Below are 25,941 nucleotides of genomic sequence, written 5' to 3'. Positions count from 1 at the left end.
ACCACGGAGCCGCCTCTGCTCCCCAGACGCACAGGTATGGTACATTTTCGATATTTTAAAACTTTCCGTAGAGTGAGGACAATTACACACTCTATGGTTTTAGTTATGTGCGATTGTGACAGTAATCATATCGCGGAGGTTACTAATGTACTGGCTCCATCAGACTCGCATGTATTGTACGAACACAGGGTTTGACGCATAAGAGGTTCTGATGACGGGATGTAATTCTGTCTGTACATACGCTCCTTTGTGCAGGTGAGGGGTGTTCGTTTGTGTGTGTTTGTGTGTGTGTCTGAGTGGATGCCATGATGTTAGAGAGCGTGGCGTGAGTGCAGGATGCCTTATGTGGCAGTTACAAAAGTGTTGCAGCAGAAGTGCATGCTCGGCAGCCCCAGGTAAGAGGTCAAGGGGCATAGTATGGCTGCCGTTATGTGGGGGTGGTACAATGCTGCCATTGCCTTAACAAAGGCCTTGGGGGTCACCGGAGGCATTATTACCTCTGAAGGGTTTTACATGCCAGTGATCTGTGCAGCAAGCAAAGGACATTTGGCGGGGCCAGATCTTCACAGATTGCCATTACTTGTGCATTTCATTTGGTGTTGTGCAAACATTTTACTAGAAAATAGCATCGATTTAGGTTAGCCATTTAATTTATTTATTAGAGCATTTATTTCTTCAACAATGCACACACCCTTTTACATACGTCTGCCCCCTGCCCTCAGCACACCCATCCTCCCAAACGCACACAGATATCTTTTCCGCATCATCACCATGCTTTTTATCTGCCCTCTCACTTAAGCCATCCATCGAGGCAGCCCTACCCCTTTCATCCAAGTATCCATGTATCTATTCAGCCCCGCCCGTGCATCCATCCTGTACGATCCTACTTCTGTTAATAGTGACTCAATGTGTACTGACATACGTGTTGTCTGTGTGTATTTGTGTTTTGTTTTCTGCGAATGCATAGACATCTGCATATGCTGTTACACCTGTTGGCCTGTGTGCATAGTTGTCTGTGTTGATTTGTGTGTGCAAGGTTTTCTGTGGGTATTGCCCGATGTGTGTGTGCCTTCTGTGTGCATTTGCCCCTATTCTGTGTCTTAGTGCAATGCACTAATTTTTAGTAGTAGTAAACTTTGTTTAGTCAATAAAACCCGCAACAACTGTGTGCAAATGGCAAATAAATATGCATTCGATATAAAGAAATAGAATTGGCTTTGTCCCATTTTCCTTCCCTGACCTGACCCACGGGCTTTGTCCCATTTTCATTCCCTGACCTGACCCACTGCGTTTGTTAATGTGCTCTGTTTGCTGGAGTTTAAAGTTTGGCTTTTTCAGTGAGCGCTTCTACCCCGTGTGCAGACGACCACAAACTGTCCAGCAGTCATTGCGCTGACTTTTTGCAGCAGGCCTGCTTACTGTCTGTGTATTATAGAATGCAAGTTTGTTCTGTGTGTAGCAGTGGGCACCACAGAGTCTGCAGCAATGTGATGCTGTATGCGTGCAGGAAGCTTGAGTCTATGAGAACTGTGTGGCTGTGCGCAATGCTGTGTGCGTGCAGGAGGCTTGTGTCCTTGTGCACAGTGTAGCTGTGCGCAATGCTGTATGCAGGAAGGAGGCTTGTGTCTGTGTCCATGGATGCGGTACAAAAGGGGATGGTGATGGATGGAGCATCTGAATCAATCAAACACTCACACCCAGTCAAAAGATCTGGGTTTAATCCATCACCGTTCTTTAGCCCAATCTGCCACCCCAGTTCAGACATGGCTATATGCAAATCAGTCTGGCCCTGTGCCTCATGGGAACAGTCCAGCCCGAACTGCCAAACCATGCCTTCCCTGGTCCGGAAACAAGCTTCCGAGGACCGGTTTCTGGCATTCCAGCTGTCTTCAGCCCGGCTTGCTTGAATCCAGTGGCAAAGTGAGCAAGGGACTCACGTCTGAGCAGACCCTGCCACACTTATGGCGGCCAAAAGCGGTACTATGGATAGCATGCCTCAGGCTTCATCTCTCAGACTCTGCATACATGAGGATGGATGTTTGTGTGTAGCAGGCTTTCCGTCAGCATACAGTGGGCCCAGGCCTCAAACTCTGTGTTCAGCACGCCTCAGATTTGGCATTATTAACCCCATGGCTCAGACTCTACGCTACGTGCACAAGACCCCTGCCTCGGACTGTTTGCTCAAGTTTAAGGCTTTCGCTGCTCAGCAGGCCTCCTGCTATCTAGTGCAGCAGGTATCATGGTTTTCAAGTTCAGCCTTCTGAGGTTCGGTCTCTAAGTTACACGTTTTTAGAATTACAAATAACTATACAGAGAAGAAAACAAGGAGGGAGAAAGAAAAAAACATGTGCAAGGGGATATTACAGTCCTCCAATAATGTCACTACTGTGGCATTACACAGAATCAGCCATCTATAGTACACAGCATCTTAGAGCTGTCTCCTAGGTCATGTTGCCATCCAGTTGTAACCTTGGACCTCTCTTTTTGTACGGTGTGCTCCTGGGACCATGTCTGGTTACATTCATGTTTAGGCTTTTCAACCTGCATTTATTTGCCTTCCTGTTTTTTTTGTTTCCGAAGATTTTTCTTTGTGTGCAAGTTGTTGAGTGTGTTTGTATGCCGGTGAGGGTTTCTGCATTTGTTTTGCGTGTTTTTTCACAGCTGTGAGCTAGTTTAAAGCCAGTTGTATTTGAAACATCTAGCAGGGCAGACATGGTTTCAGTTACTTGTGGGTGTACTGTTAAAAGTGCAGGTGCTTCCGGTTTTGTTTTGGGGTGCTCCTGGAGAGTTTGTCATGTTTCAGCATTGTGTGTTTGTTAGTCAATTGCCCTTTGTGTCTAGGAGAGTGCAAGCTTTTGTGTATGCGCGTGTCTGATAATTTGGCTTTACAATGCCTTCGCTTCTTTGGGTTATCTGTGTGTGTGTGTGTGTGTGTGTGTGTGTGAGCGTGCGTGTGTGTATGTGTGTGAGACAGTGAGTGCTTGAGTCTGGCAATGTCACATATTTCTATGCATGTGATTGTATGTTTGTTTTTGAACATGTGTCTGTCATCCTTTGTCTGTATATTTCTGCATGTTTGTGGCAGAGTATCAGGGGGTGGTATGGGAGACATTTACATACTCCAGCACTGTAAACCGAGTATGAGCGGGAGATGGCACGGTATGCATGAAAATATTTCAACTGGGCTACAGGTGAAACATGTTTTCTAAGATTGACTTTTTCATGTTAAATATATTTTTTTATTGTGGCGATTCGAAGGGGTGCAGGTGGCAAGAGGTAACTCATATTCAGCAAGGCAGCAGGCGGACTTTGTGCATGGTTGAAAGTGTGGGCAGTGCGTCCACCCGCCCTTTTAGTGCTGTAAATCACTGGGGCATGTGTCAATGTGTGCATGATTATATTCTTGTTTCAGGCACAAACCTAACCTTGCTTACACCCAGTTTTGCCAGTCACTGTCTTTGTTAGAACAGATTCACAATTGCTTTATTAACCTTCCTGCTTTCTCAGATTTGCTTGAAAATCCACCATTTGCCCACTATTTTTTCAAAATTTCCCCCCGAACCCCCTTTATGTGGTTTGGGCTCGCGAGCTGCGCTTGCTCGCGTTACCGTGTCGCAAGATGAAGATTGACTAAAATTGTGTCACCAACATGAAAAGTTTGGAAAGCTATGGCCTAGAGAGCTACCAAAGTGCTGTACCACTTCCAAGCTAACAGGGGCTTCACTGAGAGAAAATGGAAGACTTTTTAGAGATGTATTAGGACTGATGCCAAATAGTAGGTCTTAGGCCAGGCAAAAGTTAAAAGAATCCATAGTATCCAAAAGCAAACGGTTGGGGGATACAGCAAGGGCAGAGGGGATTTTCTGCAATGGAAATCAGATTGACAACCTACTTCCAAATTGGTGGAGAGAACTGTGATATTTCACTTCTTGTGATTTGCTTACTTTAACGCTTGCCACTGTTGTCCAGGAGTCTAAACCCACTTTTCAGCCGTGTAAAACTCTCTCTGTGCCCTTGTTTCATTGGCTCCATGTTGCATTACACAGTTCGTAAGCTGGAGGGTTTGATGACGCTTTCATTCAAGAAGCCATTATTTTCACTGAACCCAGAAGTGATAAATTTGTGACACTTGAATGTATTGAAGAGGGATGTTTCCTATGGAAATCTTTTCCACGTGTTTACAGGACTTGTCAGCAGCCATGCTCTTTTACAAGATGCTTCCCCCTCATATAAAGTAGAAGAGTCATGCAATGTCATGGCATTATGTGTTGAGCCCCCGGGGAGTCAAGAGCAATATTATGCGAGCAGAATGAAATTACAGGACCGCTTTTGTGCTGATGGAACATCTGATTTGTTCAGCCTTTGGTGGCAGCATCCGTTCACGTGTGTAGTCAAGCGCAGCCGCTATGCCAGAGAACACAGCCTCCTGCATTGACTATTTTCATCTACGGTCTACCTGTAGAAGTTAGTGTGGGCTAATATCAAAGCGAAACCACAGATACCAGCTGCAGAATGTTCCCTTGAGAGCCTTGCCCTTAAATGATATTAACAGAAGTTCAAGACTGCCAGCCTTTTTTATCAGTGGCAATGTAGCTGGGGAGATGTTTTGGATGGCTTATGGTGTTGACCTCCTTGAAGGGTTGTTTGAAGAGTTGAAGAGCTTTTTACTGGTCGATGTATTCAAGCCCCACAACTGCTAGATCACCTGACCTGCTAAGTGTCACCTGAATTCACTTTGGGCCTCGAATTCCTTTTCCTCTGAGCTTCTCCTGTTTGTTTTCCTCCCCCCGCTCTGAAAAGCCATGGTGTGCTTTCCAGGATATACATAAGTTCCTGGATGCTAAGAGATGTCCAGACGCCTAACCTTACCAGTGCTAGCTGCTCTGCAGCACAGGTGCAGCCGTGTTTTAATATTGGGTTTATGACTTGTTATTGTGCCCACATTCTCTTTTCACTTGCAGACTCATCCAGCAGAGAGAGAATTGAGTAGAGGCCTCTTTCAGATGCCACAGCGGTTGAATGCTTAGGTCAGAACACTGATCAATGATTGGGGATTTTGTTTGTCTTACGTCTGTGCTCAGTCGATTGACTGTCCTGGGATTTCGATCCTGCATTTTGACTGCGCTGCCTGAATAGGCCTGTGTACAACTTTGTTTAAACGAATTTAATTTTCATTTCTTTTCCATAGGATAGTGAATTACTTAATGGATGCGACTCAAAATGTTTCCTTCTCTGCTCGTCTTAGGGTTTTTTTCAGGTATACTATTTTAGGTTTGCAGCTGGTTAGTGAAGTGCGGTCACTTACCTAGGCAATTAAGCTGGCGTTTTCTTCTGTGCTGTTATTATTATAAACCAGTGTTTGGTAAGGAAGCTTGTGAGACAAGCAGACTGACTGGGGAGAGTGTAAGAGCCACCTGCAAACAGCAAAATGTCCTCTGCCTGTCTTGGAGGCCATATTATGAGAGTTCTGTGCTATGGTGGGAACTTATCCAGCACATTAGTGCAGTGAGCGCACAAGGGTGAGTGACAATATGGATTGCCAGTTCTACAGAAACAGAGGCCTGCGGCTCTGTGATTGGCGGCATCACCCTCCTCTCAGGCTCGGCGACATTATGTGCATTCTGGACACCACAGGGTCTACCCCAGTGCTCCCACAGTATAGGAGTCAGGATTTGTATGACAAGTAAAGTAGCTTTCATATGCATATGTAGCACCCTTTGTTCCTGAATCATTCACTGTGTTTTGCACACACTAGTTTGTTTTGTTATTTGTGCTCGGTCTTTTTTCATTCTTTTGTTTTTGTGTGATTACATTTTTCAAGGCTTTGATGCTCCTCTTTGCTCCTTTCCTTCCTTTCGCTATACTTTTTCTTGTCTGTTTTTTTTTTCTTGTGTCTGTGACTTTGTATTACTTTCTCTCTTTTATTTTTCTTAGTTTCTCTGTCCATGGTATGTCTTTCTATTTGGTTTTACTCTACTCACTACGTCCATCTTTTATCGCTTGGTTTCCTTTCTTCCTTCTCTGTAGTCGTTCATTTCCATCGCCTCCTCCTTCCATCACAACTTTCTCTACGCTCCCCTTTTCCGCCTCCCCCTTTTCTCCATATTTGGATAAATACACGTTTGTATAAAACCTCAGGTTTCGTTGCCGGGCCTCTCTCTATTTAAAACCAAAGCTGCCTGCGAGTTCGAGAAGAAATACACTGTTTGCCAATTGCTGAGAGCGCCCACCCCCATCTCTTGCAAACTCAGCATGGTGAACCCTCTAGGCAGCTCGTGCAGAAATACTCCCGAAAGAGCTTTCCGTTTGTCGCGTCAGAAGAATACTTTATTAGAATCCTTTGCACCGTTTCTAAACTTGTGTTCCGTCATTGACAAATGAAGCCGAATCAAGTGACGGCTCTCGTTTCCCTTGACTGTATATATAGTAATAATGTATTGTTGTCTGGAGCATGGTACTTCATTTGTCTCAAGAATTGACGTGAAAGCAGTTTGGCTTTCATGTCTTGGTGGGAATACCGCCCGGCTCCAGAACACTGGGGCATTTTAGGGTTCCGACATACCTTACCAAATTATCTTTGGTTGGTGTAAAAGTAGAGACCAGTGCATTCACAAGGAAATATTTTCTTTGTACATCAGGAGTGAGTGGAATCCACATTCACCTGTCTTATCTTGCTTTGTTAAATCCGTAATTTCCGGGATCTGGATTTACACACTGGGAAAATCACAGACATAGTCCTGCTGCACGGCATACAATGCTTATGTGGGAGGCCCATTTTGCCACTGCTCTAAACCAGATGGATTTAACTCAGATCTGTGACTAGGGATGAATTTTTGCATTGTTCAGCATTCCGTCTATCATCTATTCTTTTTCATTTGTCGCCCTAGGTGGGACGGGTATGCCCAGATGTGGGTCCCATGCTCGCTACACCGCCACATTCTAGCGAACCTTTCTCATGAGGGGTGATACCCTGAAACCAGGCCCAGAATGCCTGTTTCTGGTCCAGGGAGGACCTGACTTGGCAGTTCCGGCTGGACTGTTTCCATGGGTTGCAGGGTCAAGACGGATTTGCATATGGCTGGGTCTGAACTGGAATTACGTGATGTGCAAAAAAAAAAATGGATTTAACCCAGATCTAGCACTGGGGGTGAATGTTTGATTTGTTCAGCATTCATTGTCCATCCCCTGTTCTTTTTGCATTTGCTCTACACACATGCAACACATTTGCCGCCTTCATAACGTTCAAAGCCAGTCCAGCCTAATAGGCCTTTTGGGTAAATTTTCATTGGTACTGAATAGTTGAAATAACCTTGGGCCAGATGTACGACGAGAATTAGCATGCGCAAACGGGTTTGTGACCCGTTTGCGCATGCTTATTCTGAGAGGGCCATGTCCAAACACTAATTTGCATGTCGCAAAGTAGTGTTTTGCGACTCGCTATTAGGAAGAGGTGTTCCCTTCCTAGTAGCCAGTCACTTGTCATGTACCAATGTTTTGTGCCCGCAATTGCGGGCACAAAACACTCGCAAATTACCACCCTCTTCAAGGGGGTGGTAATGGGAAAGGGTACCCAGTGGACACCTTCTCCTTTGTGACTGGCTCTGAAATATTTTTTAAGGGCAGGTAGTGGGCCTAGGGACCACTGCCTGCCCTTAAAAAAATTAAACAAAAATGTTTTTTTTTTATTTTTTTTAATGCATCCCGTTTTCCTTTAAGGAAAATGGGCTGCATAAAAAAAAAAGAAAAACTGCTTTATTGACAAGCAGTCCCAGACTTTGAGGTCTGCTGAGCCCAGTAGGCCACCATCCCTGGGAGGGCCAGCTATTTATGAGCTGTTCATGAGCCTCGCATTTTGCGACCCCATTGGGAATCGCAATCAGTGTTTCTGACACTGTAGTATGTTGTAAATTGCGACTCGCAATTGAGTACAAGTTGCGATGCGCAATTTACAAGGGTCGTACATCTGGCCCATTGTGTCTTAGCCAATTCGACAGTCTTCCAATTCAATCCAATTAGCCTTCTTATTCAAACCATTTTAATTGTTAGTTTTGGGAGTGGAACATTCCACACCTTTCTGAGCCATCTTTGCAGTCCTGGAAGATTCACCATGCCAATGGGTGACTTACGCAGGCGGGATATGTTCAGATTCCGATGACACAAAATCACACTATGCAAATACTTGAACTTCTTACTGCCAGAAAAACTCGTGAAAATTAAGGTTTCTGCTTATTTCACATTTGCCCTGAATTTCTCAGGCATGCATAATCATAAATCGTGGACATATATTGTATTGAAAGCTCACAGTTCTAAGATGAGGAGTTGTATTTTTTGGCCACTCCTCTTCAAACCCTTTATTGTTTTTTGTTATTCTGGTTCCATGCATGGGAAGTCTGCATGTCCCTGTTGCCAGAAATTAATTTGTGAAGATGGACATCTCAATTTTTAGAAGATTGGTGCAGGTGATGGAAAATCAACATGTGCAATAGATGATTGGTGGAGATGGTTGCATGGGTAGTAGGGGATGGTGTTTGATGGGTGGTAGCAATGTGAGATGTGGGAGGTGGTGGAAGGTTGCCACAGGCGGTACAGCTTGGGTGCAGGTTTCAAAGGGTTGGTGCAGTCTTTGTAAGATACTTGAGGCACAATGTATCAGCCATGTAAAAAGGAACCTTCCATTATTCAGAGGTAAACGGATCCTCTGATACGCTGTTCAAGGTAAGCCAGTGCACCCAGTGAGCTGTATGTTTCAGGACTTTGCACAAAGACCAGTGCCACAAGATGGTTAAGGATGTGCGCTACACAAAATACTATTAATCGTTGTACATAGAGTAGCAGTGTATGAATGAAGGAAGATACAAAATACCTTTACTCCTGGGGCTGAACTGAGGACTTTCATATGATGGGACTCGTGAAGAATCAGTATTACATTTCGTCAAGACTAGAGTGCCTCATATACGGTATAATAATGGATCTCCCATAGTGATGGTCGGCTGTGCCCTGTTGATGTAGTCCTGCATCTGTGTGTTGTGTTGTGAAACCTGGAACCAGGGCTTTAAATGGGCTGGGTCTCACTGGTGCTGAGCACCAGCAGTTCTTTAAAGGGGGCCTCGAAACAGGTCTCTATCGGGCTCTGTTTTGTGCCCTGGCACAGGCTGTCTGTTTTTTTCCAGACTGCAGTGACAGCAGGCACATCGATATGCACGTGGTCATACTGCTCACTTCTCGCCAGTGGAGAAGTTACGGTATGACGTCATGCCCGGTGAATGTTGTAGGGGAAGGGAAATCCTTTAAGGAAAGTCATTTTCTCTCTGTATTTCCCTTCTCTTTTTTTAACTCAGGAGCAGCAACGTTGTTTAAAAGGAAGCTTTTTCAATATTCTATACAAGCCATAGTTGCTGCTTATTTATTTTATGTAACTAACAACTGTTGACAAAGCCAATAGTCTTGACTTTTATTTATTTATTTATGCGTTTTTATATAGCGCGGACCTTACCCGAAGGCGTCAGAGCGCTTCACAATAGGAACAGAAAATTACAAGTGAACAAATTACAAAAGCAGACGATAAGTTACATGAGGTAAAAGTGACAATTGTGAGCAAACAAAATACATGAGGTAGCAAACAGTGCATTACAGGAGGAAAGAGTGACAAGTGTGCAGGTTATAAGAGAAAACAAAGTACAATTAGAGGTAATATACTGCAATATATGCTAGACACTCAGGCACAAGAACAATCGTTACGTAGGCAATGGTGGCACTAGTGCAAGTATCAAAAGCAAACAAAATGTGAGAGGTAGCAAACATTGTGTTACAAGAGAAAAGTGGCGTGTGCATGTTACAAAAGAGTACCAAACACAGGTACAAGGATAATACTGCAATAAATGGCATACACTCCAACCACAAGAACACACTGGGAAGGCATTTCCATAGTCATGGAGAATAGAGTTTTCAGTAATCGGAGGTCGTCCTTCAGATAATAGAGAGGGCGTGAATTACTTTTGAAGGTGTCTTTGGAGGAGGAGAACTTTGAGGTCCGTTTTGAAGACCTGGGAGGAGGTGGTAGTCCGGAGCTGAGGCGGAAGTGATTTCCAGATTCTCACCACGTTGCCTGAAAAGGATTGGGCCATTGATCTTTCCTTCTTGAAGGTGAGAGGTCCAAGCAGTAGATTTTCCGCATTACGTGATGGTCTAGAGCCTCCAGAGAGTTTCAGTTTATTCTCCAGGTAGTGAGGAAAGGAGGAGTGCAAGGCTTTGTGGGTGATACAGGCAGTCTTCTAGATAGCTCTAGCCTCTATGGGAAGCCAGCGGAGGGTGGATAACATCGGTGTGATGTGGTCGCTTCTTCAGGCCCCATAAATGAAACGAGCTGCTGAATGGAGAACAGATCTAAGGGGGGACAAGTGGGATTTGGGGAGGCCAGTAAGAAGAGAATTGCAGTGGTCCAGTCTGGAGAGGACCAGCGATTGCACCAGGATTTTAGGGTCCTGCTCCGGGAAAAAGCGACTAATTCCCCAAAGAAGGCGCAGTTGGTATCGAGCAGACTTTGCAATGGAATTGATGTGGGAGATTAGATTGAGTTTTTTGTCGAGTATGACGCCAAGGGATTTTGCGCTGTCGACAATGATAGGTTTATTGTTAAGTAGATTCATCTGATCCATCCATGATTGAACCAGGGGAGGAGAGAGTGAGGAGGAAAGGAGGAGGAATTCAGTTTTGGAGGGATTCAGAATCAGTTGATGAGTTGACATCCAGTTTTGAATGGAGTCGAGAGTAGAGCTTAGGATGGAGAGATCGTGAGTGGAGGCAACCTTGAGGTAGAGTTGAGTGTCGTCTGCTTAGAGATGATAGTGGATCCCGGATTTACTTAGGAGATTTCCCAGTGATTCTAAATAGAGATTGAACAATGTGGGTGCAAGTATAGAGCCTTGAGGAACACCTTGACCTACCGCCACAGGAGATGAAAGACTGTTCGCTATTTTGATCATTTGGGATCTATCTGACAGGAAGGAGGCAAACCATTTAAGCACAGTGCCCTCCATGCCCATTCTCTGTTGAAGAGTGTTGAGGAGGGTGTTGTGATTGACAGTGTCAAAGGCTGCTGAAAGGTCTAGGAGAATTAGAAGACAGGACCCCCCCCCCAAATCGAGTATCCTCAGCACGTCATCAACCTCTTGCAGTAGGGCTGTTTCAGTGCTGCAGTTTTGGATGAAGCCGGACTGACAATTGTCAAGAAGATCATTGTCCTTGATGTGACGAGAGAGTTGTTTCGCTACACATCTTTTTGTGATCTTCGCAAGAAAGGGTAGATTAGTGATGGGGCGGAAGTTGTTGAGGTCATTCGCATCAGCAGTGGTTTTTTTAAGCAGAGGGGTGACCTGCCCAATTTTGAAGGAGACAGGAAGGGAGCCTTGACAGAGGGAGAGGTTGACCAGAGTGGTCCAATAGGAAAGGGAATGGGTATAGAAGTAAATGGCAATGGCACTGGGGATGGGGTCCAGAGAAAGGTTGGAGGGCTTTGTTTCGCGGATGCACTTGAGGAGGTCATCTTCAGATATGGGGTCAAAGTTCTGCCAAATGGTTGAGGATTTGCGCTCCTCTGGAGGGGTGGGATGAGCGACCTGATCCACACGTGATTTCACTTTTTCATCGAAGAATATAGCGAAATCTGCTGCTTTCTTTGTAGAATCCTCCAACTTGGAGGTTGGGGGAGAGCAGTTAGGAATCTTGATGAGATCGAATAGTTTTTTTGGTCTATTTTTGGCTGAGTCAAGAAGGGTTTTGAAGTGCAATGCTTTCCCAAGGAAGATGTGCTTGTGGTACTTGGATCTTGGTGAACGAAGTTTGGCCAAATTATCGGTTGAGGGCACTTGGCTCCATTGTTTCTCCAGGAATCTTAGCTGCTTCCTTTCTTCATGGAGGGATTTGTTGAACCAAGGTGCTGAGGGAGTGGGCCTTATCTTTTTTCTTTTGAGTGGAGCAACGTAATTGATTTCGGCTGCATGGACTGTGAGGCATTGGGAGGTGAGTTTGTCAACATCTAGGTTCGGGTCTAGCCTTGGAAGTGATAACAAAGCTGATTCACAGAGGGGACCGACATCAATATTTTTAGCATCACGGAACCAGGAGGTAGCCCTCTTAGGTTGGCCAAGAGTTATAGAGTGTGATAGGTGAAGAGAGAATGGGATGAGGAAGGGGTCGGACCAGTCTACATGAATAGGGGTAGTGATAGAGAGCATGCCTGCTTTAGAAATAACAAGGTCCAGGATTGAGCCCTTAGAGTGTGTTGATTCTGTGCAGTTTTGGATAAGATCGTTTGCAGAGAGGAAGGTGGCCAGCGAGTTCGCAGAAGAGTCATGCGGTACGCCCCAATGGAGATTAAAGTCACCCACGAAGGTCTGATTGTCCCTTTGCGAGTATTGGTCGCTGATGAAGTCAGTGAGTTCCTCCATAAACGAAGGGCCACTACCAGGCGGGCGGTAAATGACATGGAATCTGAGGGGGGAGGAATAGGAGAGGAGGTCACAGGGGAGGGGGAGGGGGAGGGTAGAGGGCCGGCCTGTGCTTCTCAAGAGTGCAGCCAATTGGAATTAAGGGGGGTCAGGGGAGGAGAAAGGGAGTAATGGGTGGAGCTAGAAGGAGAGTCAGGGGAAAACCCGGTCACAGAGGAGGGGAGTAGGGAGGGTAAGAGGTGGTCAAAGAGCGAGAGACAGGTGTCTTTGCCTTGGATCATGACAGTACCATTGTTAAAGAGTGAGATAGTGAAGTAGCCGTTGAAACACGCTGAGGGGGACATTTTTAGTTGTTTCTCATGAGGGATAGAGGAGGAGGAGGTGACGTTAAGGGAATTGTATAAGCTGGTGGACCAAGAGGGGGTGTCGGGAGTGAAGAAAATTAAATCGTTTTTGAGCCTCCCAAAGCGACCATTGTAAAATTGATCAAAAAAGAGGGAATCCGGGAAACATTCAATAGTGTTATGCTTCAATCGTTTTATTGCAGCTTTAGTCTGGTTGGGAGGATAGTTGATTTTGTAGCAATTAATTCCAGCCTTAACTCGAGTGGTGGCCATGTTGGGAAAGTGAGGCGGAGGAAGGTGGGGGGATATGAGAAGGGTGTTACTGGGAAAGCGGTGGTGAGGAGAAGTAAAACGGCATAAAGGGGGCACATATTCCAGACGTTGGATGAAGATATCAGAACTAATGTGCTGTCCGAGAAGTAAGGTGAGTATTTGTTGGGCCCTTCATCTAGGAATACATGATGCCACCTGGCACTAGATAATATTTACAAGGGAATTGTTTACATATGATAGGACCTACTTGACCACTTTCAGAACCTTCACAAAGCAAATATAGTCGAAGTAGAACAGAATATAAACGACACCCAATGACCATTGGTCAACACTATATTTAACACCAGCCTGTTAACAGAACCACATTCGGCACCAACTGCATTGTATGCCCATGATCTCAACAGACTACTATTGGACCCTAAGATCCTGAGAATCACTAACTTTAGGGGCAAAGAGCATAGGGTGGAGCAAAATCTGACTAGCAAAATCTAAATATGCACAACAACCTTGTCATCTTAAGATCACCTGTAGAGGTACTCAGAACAGTGTGCGGAAATCATATTACATGAAAAACATTTCCTAGCACCACATATACGTACAAGGGCCTGGTGCCCTACAAACCTCGCAGTCTCCCTGGCCAACTGGACATCTAGGAGGGGGACTCAAATGCCCTGAATCCATAGTGTCAATGGTGCTGCCAATGCAGCGGGAGTCCTAACTCAATCAGAACTGTCCCCACGGATAAAGTTGCCTAAATGGTGCAGCTGGTACTACTTGCTGCCCAGCTGTAAAAGGCCTAAACGGTGCAGCTGGCACTACTTGCTGCGCAGCTGTAAAAGGCCTTAATGGTGCAGCTAGCACTACTTGCTGCGCAGCTGTATGATGTTACTTGTTGTATCATATATCTGAATGCAATGACAAACACCAAAATACACGTCGGGCGGTACACTGTACTCAGCACAGATTTTTAGCTTGTGTTTTAAGCCACGCCCTTAATTGCATTGGCCACACCCCTCTGAGAGACCCCTCCAGTTTTTTCATCCCACTTAAAGCCCTGTCTGGAACATCTCCCTTGCAGCAGACACCGCAGTAAGTCACATTGATTACTAACCCCAAAAGACTGGGACCTGGATAACTAAAGGCTTGTGGTATCCGATGTACAAGCGCAGCAGTATACTAACATGTCGCAACTCAGGAATGAGGTTGCTACGTAGGTGGGCTTGAATTCTGAATGCCCAACAGAGAGAGAACTTGCATCATACTCTTCTGAATAGGATATTTCACAGGACACACACTACAGGGTCAGACACTACATGCTTGCCATTGTCTTAGTTGTACTGTAAGAGGAGCCACATACAGCAGTTGCTGTTTCAAGGATAGATTGTACACTGTAATTAAGACGCCACGTTCTGGATCTTCAAGCCAGTCGACAATTTCATCATATCTTTCTCTGTATTTTGCTTCTCAGAAACAATGGTACAGTGAGGACAGCTTATGTACATTGGAGGTATGCTAGACATGTTTGAAATGGAAACCTATATAGCCCTGCACTAACATCATACCTCCAAAGCCAGTACCCATTGGAGGAACTTATCTTGCCAAATTATTTCAACATTACTTAATTTTCTTACAAAGTATTTTAAACATCTCCTAAAATAATTAAATTCCAAAAGACACCAGAAACAGATCTAATACTGAATACATAATCATTGGCACCACAGTATTGTACCGTTTTTATCCTCCATGTGTCCCTATTACTCTGTATAAAACCAATCACAATCCGAGTTGTTTAGCTGTACTTGAGTAAGATTGTAAACAGAGCTGTACAGATGAGTTCCTGTCTCTCTGACTTCCTTTTGTCTGCAGCTGCTAACCTATACAAAGCATACCTCATCTTTAGCTCTTTTCTAGATGCTCTTCTGCGCTCTGTAGTGCCTGATGAGGGAGGCTTAGTCGAGCTCATGTTTTATATGTCTTGTGTCTCCAGTACACACACTGAGGTACATGAGAAACGAGAAGAGAATGCTGAGCAGAATCCAAGACCCAGCAGCCAGGACCGGCATCAAGTCAAGAGTCTGAAGCGTCATGAACCCGCAACCGACTCTGGTAAATACAGCAGGAAGAGCTCCTCCCACCTTCTCTCCTCTTGCTCTGTTTTCCTTAATGGTCGTCTCCAAATGTAACACTTTACTTATAATGTCGGGTGATACTTCAGGTGTATGCTTCAATTTCAGGGGCTTTGATAACAAATATGCAGGCCTCTATGTTCACCGCTCTCACCCCCACTGCACCCTTAACATTGGTGCTCTGTGCAGAGGGGCTGTCATTGCAAACCATTGAACTTTTGATGCCCCAGCTTAGATTCAAGCCAATGTCTTTATTTCTTTCTACTTCCTCTCAGAGTTGGGAGACTGTTAAAGGTCCCACATCTCTTCTCGCTTTTTCCATTGGTTGATTTTATGTGCTCACTTCACGATTACCATTCGATACACAATCCGTGATGGGTGACTTACAGGAGGCATGATTCAATTTTCTTCTTTTGACCTACTCTATGGATCCTGCTCACTTACAAGTACGGGAAGTGCCTTATGGCAGACCCGCCCTTTCTTCATGCCCAACCCTGGGAATAACCCCAATACCTACCACACTTTTTAGTCCAAAGAGACAATCCAAGTGATCCTCTCAGTTTGTTTATTTGATAACTCCCTCCCTCGATGATAAAGAATTTTGCAGACCAATTTCTGTAGTCTGTGATGGAGGGATTCTAGCTGCATCCTTGATTTTTGCCACATATTACTCTGTATTATAGGCCTTACCACTTCATTGCTACTCCTATCCTTTCAGAGACCCTGATTTGCATATTCCTCCAAATCGACCACTTTGTTCGTAGGAATGCCACTGCGCCTCAGCCACTCCCATTTGTTAGGAGCTGGGACATTCTCCAGACACCTCTTGTCGCTTTGTTGGAATTTAGTAACCTATGCAAGATGGCTGCCCTAACAATACATAACATATCCTCTTTTTTTACAGTAAGCAGACTCTCTGGCCCTCCTGTGGACAGTCAAGAAGCAACCTCCATGACCAGTGATCTGCCAACGCCCACGGCACCGAAAGCAAGCACAGGCACTGAGGCCTCCCCTGCACCCAATGCCCCAGCCACAGGGGCAGATCCAGGCACCGTGCCCACCACCCAGCCTCATCCCACAGAGACACATGCCTTGGGTGCCCTTCCTCCTGGGTAAGTGGTTAAGAATAGACCTGGTTACGTTTCCAAGCTGACAGAAAACTAAGGTCCATTCAGTAGCACGGGAACAAGGTGCTTATTTATCCTAAAGTGCCCAGTCCACTGGGGAGCGGGATGCCTGCCATCAGGAAAGAGTCAAATGGGCTGCGGGAGGGAGGAGGGAAGCAGGGAGGCTCAGGTGGGGAGAGTGATGGGCAGCGGGACCTCGATGTGAGGGAGCTTTCTGTACACAGAGGTTACCAGGAATTTTTATAGTCTGGGCGTGATGAATGCTTCATTATCCGGCGCCTTTAAAGAAACAAGGGCGTCATGAATGCTAACTTTCTCCCGAAACAGAGGCAGCTTTTAGTTTTGCAAGAAAACTCTGGCTTTTGAAGGTTCTGAAAAACAACATTTGAACATTTGCTTATCCAGCTGTTTATTAAAAAGCAGAAGCGTATCGTGACTGCCTTTGGCAGTTTAGTTTCTCACTTCTAAAGGTAATTGTTTTCAAGCTGCTTTTAGGCGGTGTTTAATGTGGGAAAAAATAAAAAAAACACCAGCTTTTTTTGATGCGTTTCGGTTTTATAAAATAGCTTAATTTCACTACATTTCCAGGTATAGAGCTTCATAATTGTGCATGAAACTACAGGTTATAACCAAGGCGGGGAGTATAGAACGGTAACTCCATGCTAGAAAATGTGGAATTGTAACCATGTCAAGAGGGCTACAACTGTAAACCTATTGATTGGTGTCTAAAACTAGGACTGCGTCAGGTGGTGAACCGTAACCATGTCGGGAGTGCGAATCATAACAGTATCTGAAGGCCCTAGCCATGTAACCATATCAGGAGATGTTTAAAACCAGGACTACGTAAAAGACTGTGCATAGGATTGTAACTTCTCCAGAAAATGTTAAGTCATAAATATTTAAGTGCTAGCATCAAAACCACATCAGGACATGTTGACTCATGCCCATGTAATGCAGACTACATTCAAGGTGAAGTCAAGAAATGTCAAATTCACGTCTTTATTAAAGGTGTTCAAATTAGAACCACAGTCACCACGTCAGGAACTGAATAATATTGTGTGGAGGTCAAAAACTATAAAAGCGTCAGGAGATTTTTCATCATATCAAAGTCAAGAGGTCTAAAATCAGAAACACATCAGGAGATCTTAAAATTGTAAACTTACAAAAAGGTATGGACTGGAAGAGGCATACACCTACAACCACGTCCAAACATTTAGATTCATAACCATATGAAGATCTCTAAACTATAATAACCATGTTAGGAGATGTATCCTGTAGAGAGGCAAAAATATATATAATTCTGTTAAAGAGTGTTAAAATGTTCCCATGTTAGAAATTCTGAAATCAGGACTATGTCATGCGATGTTAAATTAAAGGTGCATCAGGTAGACTAAACATATATCCGTATATGGAGAGGTCATAGCATAATACTCTAAGAAGATCTGAAACTATAAACTTGTCAGAAGTTTTACAATTATTACCACATCAGGGTGTAGAATGACAATTACATTATGGGTCTAGAACTGCAGTTATGTCAGGTAGCCTAGACTTACAGCAAAGTCAGAAGGACTGAAATGAGAGTGCATTTGGAGATCTAAAACTATAAAGCTGTGCGAAGGTCTCAGCATGTAGCCGTATCAGCGGGTCAAAAATAAAATGTCAGGAGATGTTAAATTATAAACTATTGTGTATAAAACTATGTCACAAGATATTAAACCACAAACACATTAGAAAATACATATTGGTAAATGAGTCCGGCGATAGTAAATCAAACAAGCATTGGCATAGCCAATAGGTTTAGCCTGTGGGACCTTATAAATATTTAGCCATGCAACACTTGATGTTGTTGCACAAAGGATATTGTACTGGATAACTAAACACTTATAAGGTCCCAAAGGCGAAACCTATTGGCTATGCCAGTGCTTGTTTCAGATGGCATAGCTGCATGGCACAGCCTGGCACAATTTTAGAAAAGGTGATGGACAGAGTTTCTGAATGATGCAGAATACTCCTACCCAGTCAAGAGATCAGGGCTTGATCCATCACCATTTTTTAGCTCACTGCACCATCCCAGCTCAGAACCTGGCTACATGCAAATTAGTCTGTTCCTGTCCCAGTGCATGATGGGAACAGGGCAGACCAAACTACCAAGCCAATTCTTCACCAGAAAGGAGACATGCTACCGGGGACCGGTTTCTGGCATTTCAGCCGTCATCGGCCCGGCTTGCTTGAATCCTGATGGTGCAATGAGCTAGGGACTCACGTCTGAGTATACCCTCCCACACTTAGTGTGGATAAAATCAATTTTGGAAAAGGTGATGGACAGAGTTTCTGAATGATGCAGAATACTCCTACCCAGTCAAGAGATCAGGGCTTGATCCATCACCGTTTTTTAGCTCACTGCACCATCCCAGCTCAGAACCTGGCTACATGCAAATTAGTCTGTTCCTGTCCCAGTGCATGATGGGAACAGGGCAGACCAAACTACCAAGCCAATTCTTCACCAGAAAGGAGACAAGCTATCGGGGACCGGTTTCTGGCATTTCAGCCGTCATCGGCCCGGCTTGCTTGAATCCTGATGGTGCAATGAGCTAGGGACTCACGTCTGAGTATACCCTCCCACACTTAGTGTGGATAAAATCAATTTTGGAAAAGGTGATGGACAGAGTTTCTGAATGATGCAGAATACTCCTACCCAGTCAAGAGATCAGGGCTTGATCCATCACCGTTTTTTAGCTCACTGCACCATCCCAGCTCAGAACCTGGCTACATGCAAATTAGTCTGTTCTGTAGTAGGGGATCTCTGTGTATAGTCATAATCTAGTGAATAGTCCCGCCCATGTGCGCGGACCCCGGAGCAATCAAAAATAATCTCTTAAGCTGTCAAAACATGCAGACCTGCATAGACACTTAAGAGAGAATTTAAAGACAGATAATGCAGCCTATATCCACAGGCTACACTGTCCAATACTTCAACTGGAAATTCCACCAAAAACCACAACAGCACAGCCTGTCCAAGGTTTTCCACAGAGAAAAACCTTGCTTTGAACAGCAAAACCCTCTGGAATGATAGAGAGGAAGGAGTGGACAGACAAGCCCCATAGGCTGCCATTATGTGGCTCAAAACAGGATACTGTGCCTTTAAGAGAACTTCCCAGAAGCCTCACAGTATCCCAGAATGCAGTGCAGGTCCCTTTCACCTTCAGTTCTTTTTTCCGGCTCCTGCTAGCAGGACCCTGGAGCATTAGCTCTTCTTTTCTGAGCTTTTTCTATACTATTTTTGTGATATTTTTGGAATTTTGTAGCTTCACTCGACGTCTTTGGCCTTTATCTGCATTCTGCTGTGGTTTTTTGGCAGAATTTCTGCAGTCTTTTTGTCTCTAGACTATTTCTAGTCTGACATGTGCTTTGTCTGCAGCTGAACTGAAGGCCAAAGCTGACGCTCACAGGGTTTGTACTCTGTGCTTGCCTGTGTCTTTGGACACCTGTCTTCTCTGTACCTTCTTTTCTAGGGGGCTTCGGCTTCCAGGTTTCAAACCGAGGAGTTTGAAGGCATCTTCAGCCTCTGGGTGAGGTGAGGGTAGGTCCTCTACCGAGTCCCATGCTGTAATCTCTGGGGTTATCCCCAGTAAGGGCACGTCTGAGCTATGACGCGGTTCCAGTCGGCACGTGGAGTGCCTGGACGTCATGGAGTGCCTCGACGTCGACGTCATGGAGTGCCTCGACGTCGACGTCATGGAGTGCCTCGACGTCGACGTCATGGAGTGCCTCGACGTCGACGTCATGGAGTGCCTCGACGTCGACGTCATGGAGGGCCTCGACGTCGACGTCATGGAGGGCCTCGACGTCGACGTCATGGAGTGCCTCGACTTCGACGTCATGGAGTGCCTCGACGTCGACGTCATGGAGTGCCTCGACGTCGGCGTCATGGAGTGCCTCGACGTCGGCGTCATGGAGTGCCTCGACGTCGGCGTCATGGAGTGCCTCGGCGTCGGCGTCATGGAGTGCCTCGACGTCGACGTCATGGAGTACCTTGACGTCGACGTCATGGAGTACCTGGACGTCGACGTCATGGATTACCTCGACGTCGACGTCATGGAGTACCTCGACGTCGACGTCATGGAGTACCTCGACGTCGACGTCATGGAGTACCTCGACGTCGACGTCATGGAGTACCTCGACGTCGACGTCACGGAGTACCTCGACGTCGACGCCACGAAGTGCTTCGACGTCGACGCCATGAGGTGCCTCGACGTCATGAGGTGCCTCGACGTCATGAAGGGCCTCGAGCATGGAGTGTATCGACGTCGACGTCATGGAGTGTCTCGACGTCGACGTCATGGAGTGTCTCGACGTCGACGTCATGGAGTGTCTTGACGTCGACGTCATGGAGTGTCTCGACGTCGACGTCATGGAGTGTCTCGACGTCGACGTCATGGAGTGTCTCGACGTCGACGTCATGGAGTGTCTCTATGTCATGGAGTACCTCGACGTCATGGGGTTCCCCGACGTCATGGGGTGCCTCGACGTCATGGAGCAGTGTTGCTCGACGTCATGGAGCGGTGATGCTCGACGTCATGGAGCGGTGATGCTCGACGTCATGGGACAGTGAGGCTAGACGTCATGGAGCGGTGAGGCTCAACGTCATGGAGCAGTGATGCTCCTTTTGGGGCATTGGTCACTTGGGCTCTGCCCTCTTCCGTTGGGTCAGGACGTCACCGTTAGGGATGGCTCGGCGTCTCCTTGGTTGACATCTAGTGACATTTTGACGCCTGAGTGTTGGTTGTCATAGACAGTCACTGTCTTAGTGATGGTGACGTCGTAGTGGGGTCGGCGTCATGGGTTACAGCCGCAGAGTACTGCCGGCTCTTGACGCCTGGGTCTGGTTCCAGGCCTCGCTCCTTGGTGAGCCTCCCGTCGTAGGGGGACTTTGTGTTCCCGGCACCTTCCACTCACGACGCAGAGCAGTTGATCAGCGTCGAGGAACCCTTCTGATGGGGAGTTTGCGGTTACTCACCACGTGTACACGAGGGACGTTTGTCCTTTTGCTTAGTGTTGAGTGCTTGCATGCCTGCACGGCTGCTAGGTCGCCTCCTGCTCAACCACTACTGGTGAGACCACCGGGGATGTTTCAGAATCCCCTCGGTTCCCTCTTCCGTACACCACCCCAGGGGCCTTTTGCCCCTCAGTCTGCGAACCTCCGTGCCTTGATGCCAGGGATGCGTCTGCCATGAGTACGGGGAGTCCCTCTCCGACTCTTTACTGGTTGGCGGGACTTACCTTTCGTCCACTACCGCCTGGCAGGAGGTTCTGGCTCCGACCGTGCTCCTGACTTGGTCGCAGGGGTGGCGGAATGTAGGCCTCGCGCTGTGGCCCGCGGTTGTTGGACCGTTGTTGTGAGATCCCTCTGTGGGGGGGGGGGGTTTCTTCACCGATTTGTGGTTCCTCTGCCGTGAGACAGGAGGGAAGCCTTACAAGAGGTGGTCTAATGGGCCTGATAGTTTCGGACCTAGGCATCGGTGTCGGAGCGAAGTTTTTCTCTCCTGCCGACCCCCAGGTATTGTGGGTTTGTCCTACATTGCCATACTTCTATTTGCCTGACGTCTCTGCAGCCTGCGGCTCAGCAGTGTGCTTCTACTCTCCCGTTCTTTGGGCAACCCTTGGGTTGCCATGAGAGTAGCGAGTGGCCCGCATGAAGTCTGAATCGGAGACTTTTGGACGGCTGTAGGTTTGGGGCATGGAGAACGGCCTGAGGCCTTCTGCCCTTTCTAGCGGCGTTTTTCCTCCCAGGATTTGCCGGTGGTCCCGGGCCGCCATTTAATGCTTTACAAGTATATTGTGCGCATACGCGGGAGAGCTTGTGGCTCCTAGGCGAACAAAGGCCGGCTGGGTCTAAGTCAGTCTTCGGTTCATCGGCCCTCCTCCAGCACTTCCTCCGGTCGGCTCGCGGTTTCAGCGGTGCGAGCTCTAAGCAAAGGCCAATATCCTGTCTAGGTCAAGGGCGATAGAGGACGTACCTCTGTCTCAAAAGATGAGAGGTCTGTACTCCCGGTTCTTCTGGTTCATGAGAAGGACAGGAACGAGTTCCGGCCCATTCTGGATTTGCGACAAGCAAACAAGTGGATTCGCAGCAGAGGAGTTGCGCATGCTGTCGTTGCATCAGGTTTATGCTCTGCTGCAACAGGGAGATCGGCTTGGTGCCATAGATCTACGGGATGCATACTCCCATGTGCTCATTGCACACAGGAAGTTCCTGCGACTCCAGGTCTGCGCCCATCATTATCAGTACACAGTACTGCCAGTCGGGCTGAAGTCTGCGCCCAGACTATTCTCGAGGTGCATGGCAGTGGTAGCTGCACGCCTGTGGAAAAACGAGGTGGCTTCTCTAACCGTGCCTGGACGATTGGTTGATCAGGGCCTCCTCCTTCTCGGAAGCTCAGGCGCACTTCAGGAGGACGTGCGTTCTCTGGAACGAGCTGGGGTTGCACATCAACATGTCCGAGTCTGTCCCCATTCCGGTCCAGTGCATACAGTACTTGGGAGCCTCCGTCAATACGCTGTCAGCAAGCGTGTCTCCTTCGGTAGAGAGTCGATTATCTCCCCTTGGGAAGGCTCAGGCTCTTGTGACCGCACCATCTACGGTAGTGGAGACGGTGTCTTCTCTACTGGGGTCGGTGGCCTCTTGTATGTTCCTCACGCCACACGCACGGCTGCTCATGAGACCTTTGCAGGAGTGCTTGGAGGATCAGTGGGATTAGAGGAAAGGATCCTTGGGCGACAAGATACGACTGTCTCTGCGTGCTCTTCAGTCTCTGAAGTGGTAGTGTTCAGCGGAGAATCTCCTAAGAAGGGTTCCCTTTCACAAGGACATTTCCACACAGACTGTCGTGACGGATGCGTCTCCCCACGGCTGGGGGGCGCTTTCCGGAGACTTGCAGATACAAGGAACGTGGTCCCCGATGGAGTCCACGTATCACATCAATTTCTGGGAACTCAGAGCTGTTCCCTTGGCATTGAAGGCGTTTCTTCCGTCCTTCCAGACCAACTCTCTGCTTGTACAGGCGGACAATTTGACCACAATGTATTACCTCAACAAGCAGAGGGGTTCGAGATCGCGCACTCTGTCGCAGGAGGCGCGGGCGATCTGGCGACTGACTCCAACGGCTACCCGTCTGCCAGGTGTGCAGAATGCTCGGGCAGACGTGCTGAGCAGACTGATTCAGGAAAGCCATGAGTGGGTCATAAACGACGAAGTACTAGGAGAAGTCTTCGGCGAATGCCGAGACTTCGCCTCCAGGTACTGCCTATGGGGAAGCTGGGGAATGCGTTCTGGATTAACTGGTCGAACAGCTTTCTGTACGCTTTTCCACCCTTTCCCTTGATTCCGGCGGTGTTCATCAAGCTGTCCCAGTCCAGGGCGCGGATGATCCTGATTGCCCCGGAGTGGCCCAGACAGTGGTGGTTCACGGACCTGCTTCACCGGTCTCTCCGTCCTCTCATACGGAGGCCTTGCAGACCGGACCTTCTCGCAAAGTCCAGGGGGCAGACGTTGCACCCCAACCTCTCGTCTTTGAGTTTGGCTGCATGGCTCCTGAGATAGTGTGATATGGCCATTTGAATCTGCCGGAAGTTTGTATGGACATACTGAAGGAGGCTAAGCATCCTTCCACTAGGACTTCTTCTGCTTAATAGTGAAAGAAGTTTTTGCATCTGGTGCAAGTCCAAGGACCATGCCCTGTCGACGTGTAAGGAAGATGTCTTCCTTCTGTATCTTCTACGCCTGGCGCAGTCGGGCCTTAATGTCTACTCCATTACGGTTCATATTGCTGCGCTGACTGCCTACAGGAAATGCCCTTCAGACTTCCTTCTTCCAGATCCCTGTGATCAAAGATTTTTTGGAAGGCTGGAAGAAAGCATTCCCTCCTGTCTGGCTTCCTTCGCCTTCATGGGAATTGAATGTGGTGCTGTCCAGATTGATGTAGGAGCCTTTTGAACCTATTCATAGGGCTTCGTTGCAGCATCTGTCCTGGACGGCGGCGTTCCTCGTGGCCATCACATCGGCCCGCAGGGGGAGTGGTATTCAGGCGTTGTGTTGCCAAGGACCTTATACTGTATTTCATGCTGCTGAGGTTGTTACGCATACTCACCCTAAATGTCTTCCTAAGGTTCTTTCTGGTTTTCATGTCAATCAGACAATAACTTTGCCTGCGTTTGTTCAGAATCCGGCATCTCCAGCGGGAAGGTCCCTACATTCCCTGGATGTTAGGAGGGTGTTGGAATTTTATCTGGCTAAAACCAGAGATATTCGTGGTTCAGATCAATTGTTTGACAATTATGAATCAGTCTGGACCGGTTTTGCTACCTCAAAAGAGTCCATCTCTAGGTGGATTGTGTCCTGTACACTATTGTGTTACCGACAGACTAATACGACCTTAGGAGGTAAACCTAAGGCTCATTCCACCAGGGGCAAAGCTGCCGCGACTGCTTTGCTGCTTAATGTTCCGATTGCAGAAATCTGCATGGCCGCCACTTGAAAGACGGTCCATACCTTGGCTTAGCATTACTGTCTGGACACTGATACCAGGGCAGATGCTCAGGTTGGGCAGGCTTCGCTGCGAAATTTGTTCGCACAATAGTGGTGTTATTTCTCATTTCTCCACCGCCGCTTTGGTGTGGGGATGGGCTTGCCATTCTATTCACTAGATTATGACTATACACAGAGATCCCCTACTACAGAAGGAGTAGTTTCTGTCCTGTAACTCCAGTTCTGTAGTAGGGGTATCTCTGTTATAGTCATAAGCGCCCGCCCTCCTCCCCGGTGGAGAGAGATATTCATGTAAGGAATGCTACAGGTCTGGCGTGTTACGCCTTCAAAAAGAACTGAAGGTGAAAGGGACCTGCACTGCATTCTGGGATACTGTGAGGCTTCTGGGAAGTTCTCTTAAAGGCACAGTATCCTGTTTTGAGCCACATAATGGCAGCCTATGGGGCTTGTCTGCCACTCCTTCCTCTCTATCATTCCAGAGGGTTTTGCTGTTCAAAGCAAGGTTTTTCTCTGTGGAAAACCTTGGACAGGCTGTGCTGTTGTGGTTTTTGGTGGAATTTCCAGTTGAAGTATTGGACAGTGTAGCCTGTGGATATAGGCTGCATTATCTGTCTTTAAATTCTCTCTTAAGTGTCTATGCAGGTCTGCATGTTTTGACAGCTTAAGAGATTATTTTTGATTGCTCCGGGGTCCGCGCACATGGGCGGGACTATTCACTAGATTATGACTATAACAGAGATACCCCTACTACAGAACTGGAGTTACAGGACAGAAACTACTCCTTCCTGTCCCAGTGCATGATGGGAACAGGGCAGACCAAACTACCAAGCCAATTCTTCACCAGAAAGGAGACAAGCTACCGGGGACCGGTTTCTGGCATTTCAGCCGTCATCAGCCCGGCTTGCTTGAATCCTGATGGTGCAATGAGCTAGGGACTCACGTCTGAGTATACCCTCCCACACTTAGTGTGGATAAAATCAATTTTGGAAAAGGTGATGGACAGAGTTTCTGAATGATGCAGAATACTCCTACCCAGTCAAGAGATCAGGGCTTGATCCATCACGTTTTTTAGCTCACTGC

General features: G+C 46.9%; 1 protein-coding gene across 1 annotated transcript in view; it reads left to right on the top strand.

Moving 5' to 3' along the window:
* The first annotated feature begins 336 nt into the window (after positions 1-336).
* LOC147669119 (NEDD4-like E3 ubiquitin-protein ligase WWP2) overlaps positions 337-25,941 on the top strand; it is a 252,572-nt gene continuing 226,967 nt past the window's right edge. The window contains exons 1-3 of the mRNA XM_086948211.1: positions 337-395; positions 15,051-15,169; positions 16,094-16,301. Coding sequence (XP_086804337.1) covers positions 337-395; positions 15,051-15,169; positions 16,094-16,301 — 386 coding nt within the window. The remainder of the gene's footprint in view (positions 396-15,050; positions 15,170-16,093; positions 16,302-25,941) is intronic.

The sequence above is a fragment of the Lissotriton vulgaris genome, unplaced genomic scaffold (genome assembly GCF_964263255.1).
Source record: "Lissotriton vulgaris unplaced genomic scaffold, aLisVul1.2 SCAFFOLD_1690, whole genome shotgun sequence".
Taxonomy (NCBI): Eukaryota; Metazoa; Chordata; class Amphibia; order Caudata; family Salamandridae; genus Lissotriton; species Lissotriton vulgaris.
This window is presented reverse-complemented; position numbering and strand designations above follow the sequence as displayed.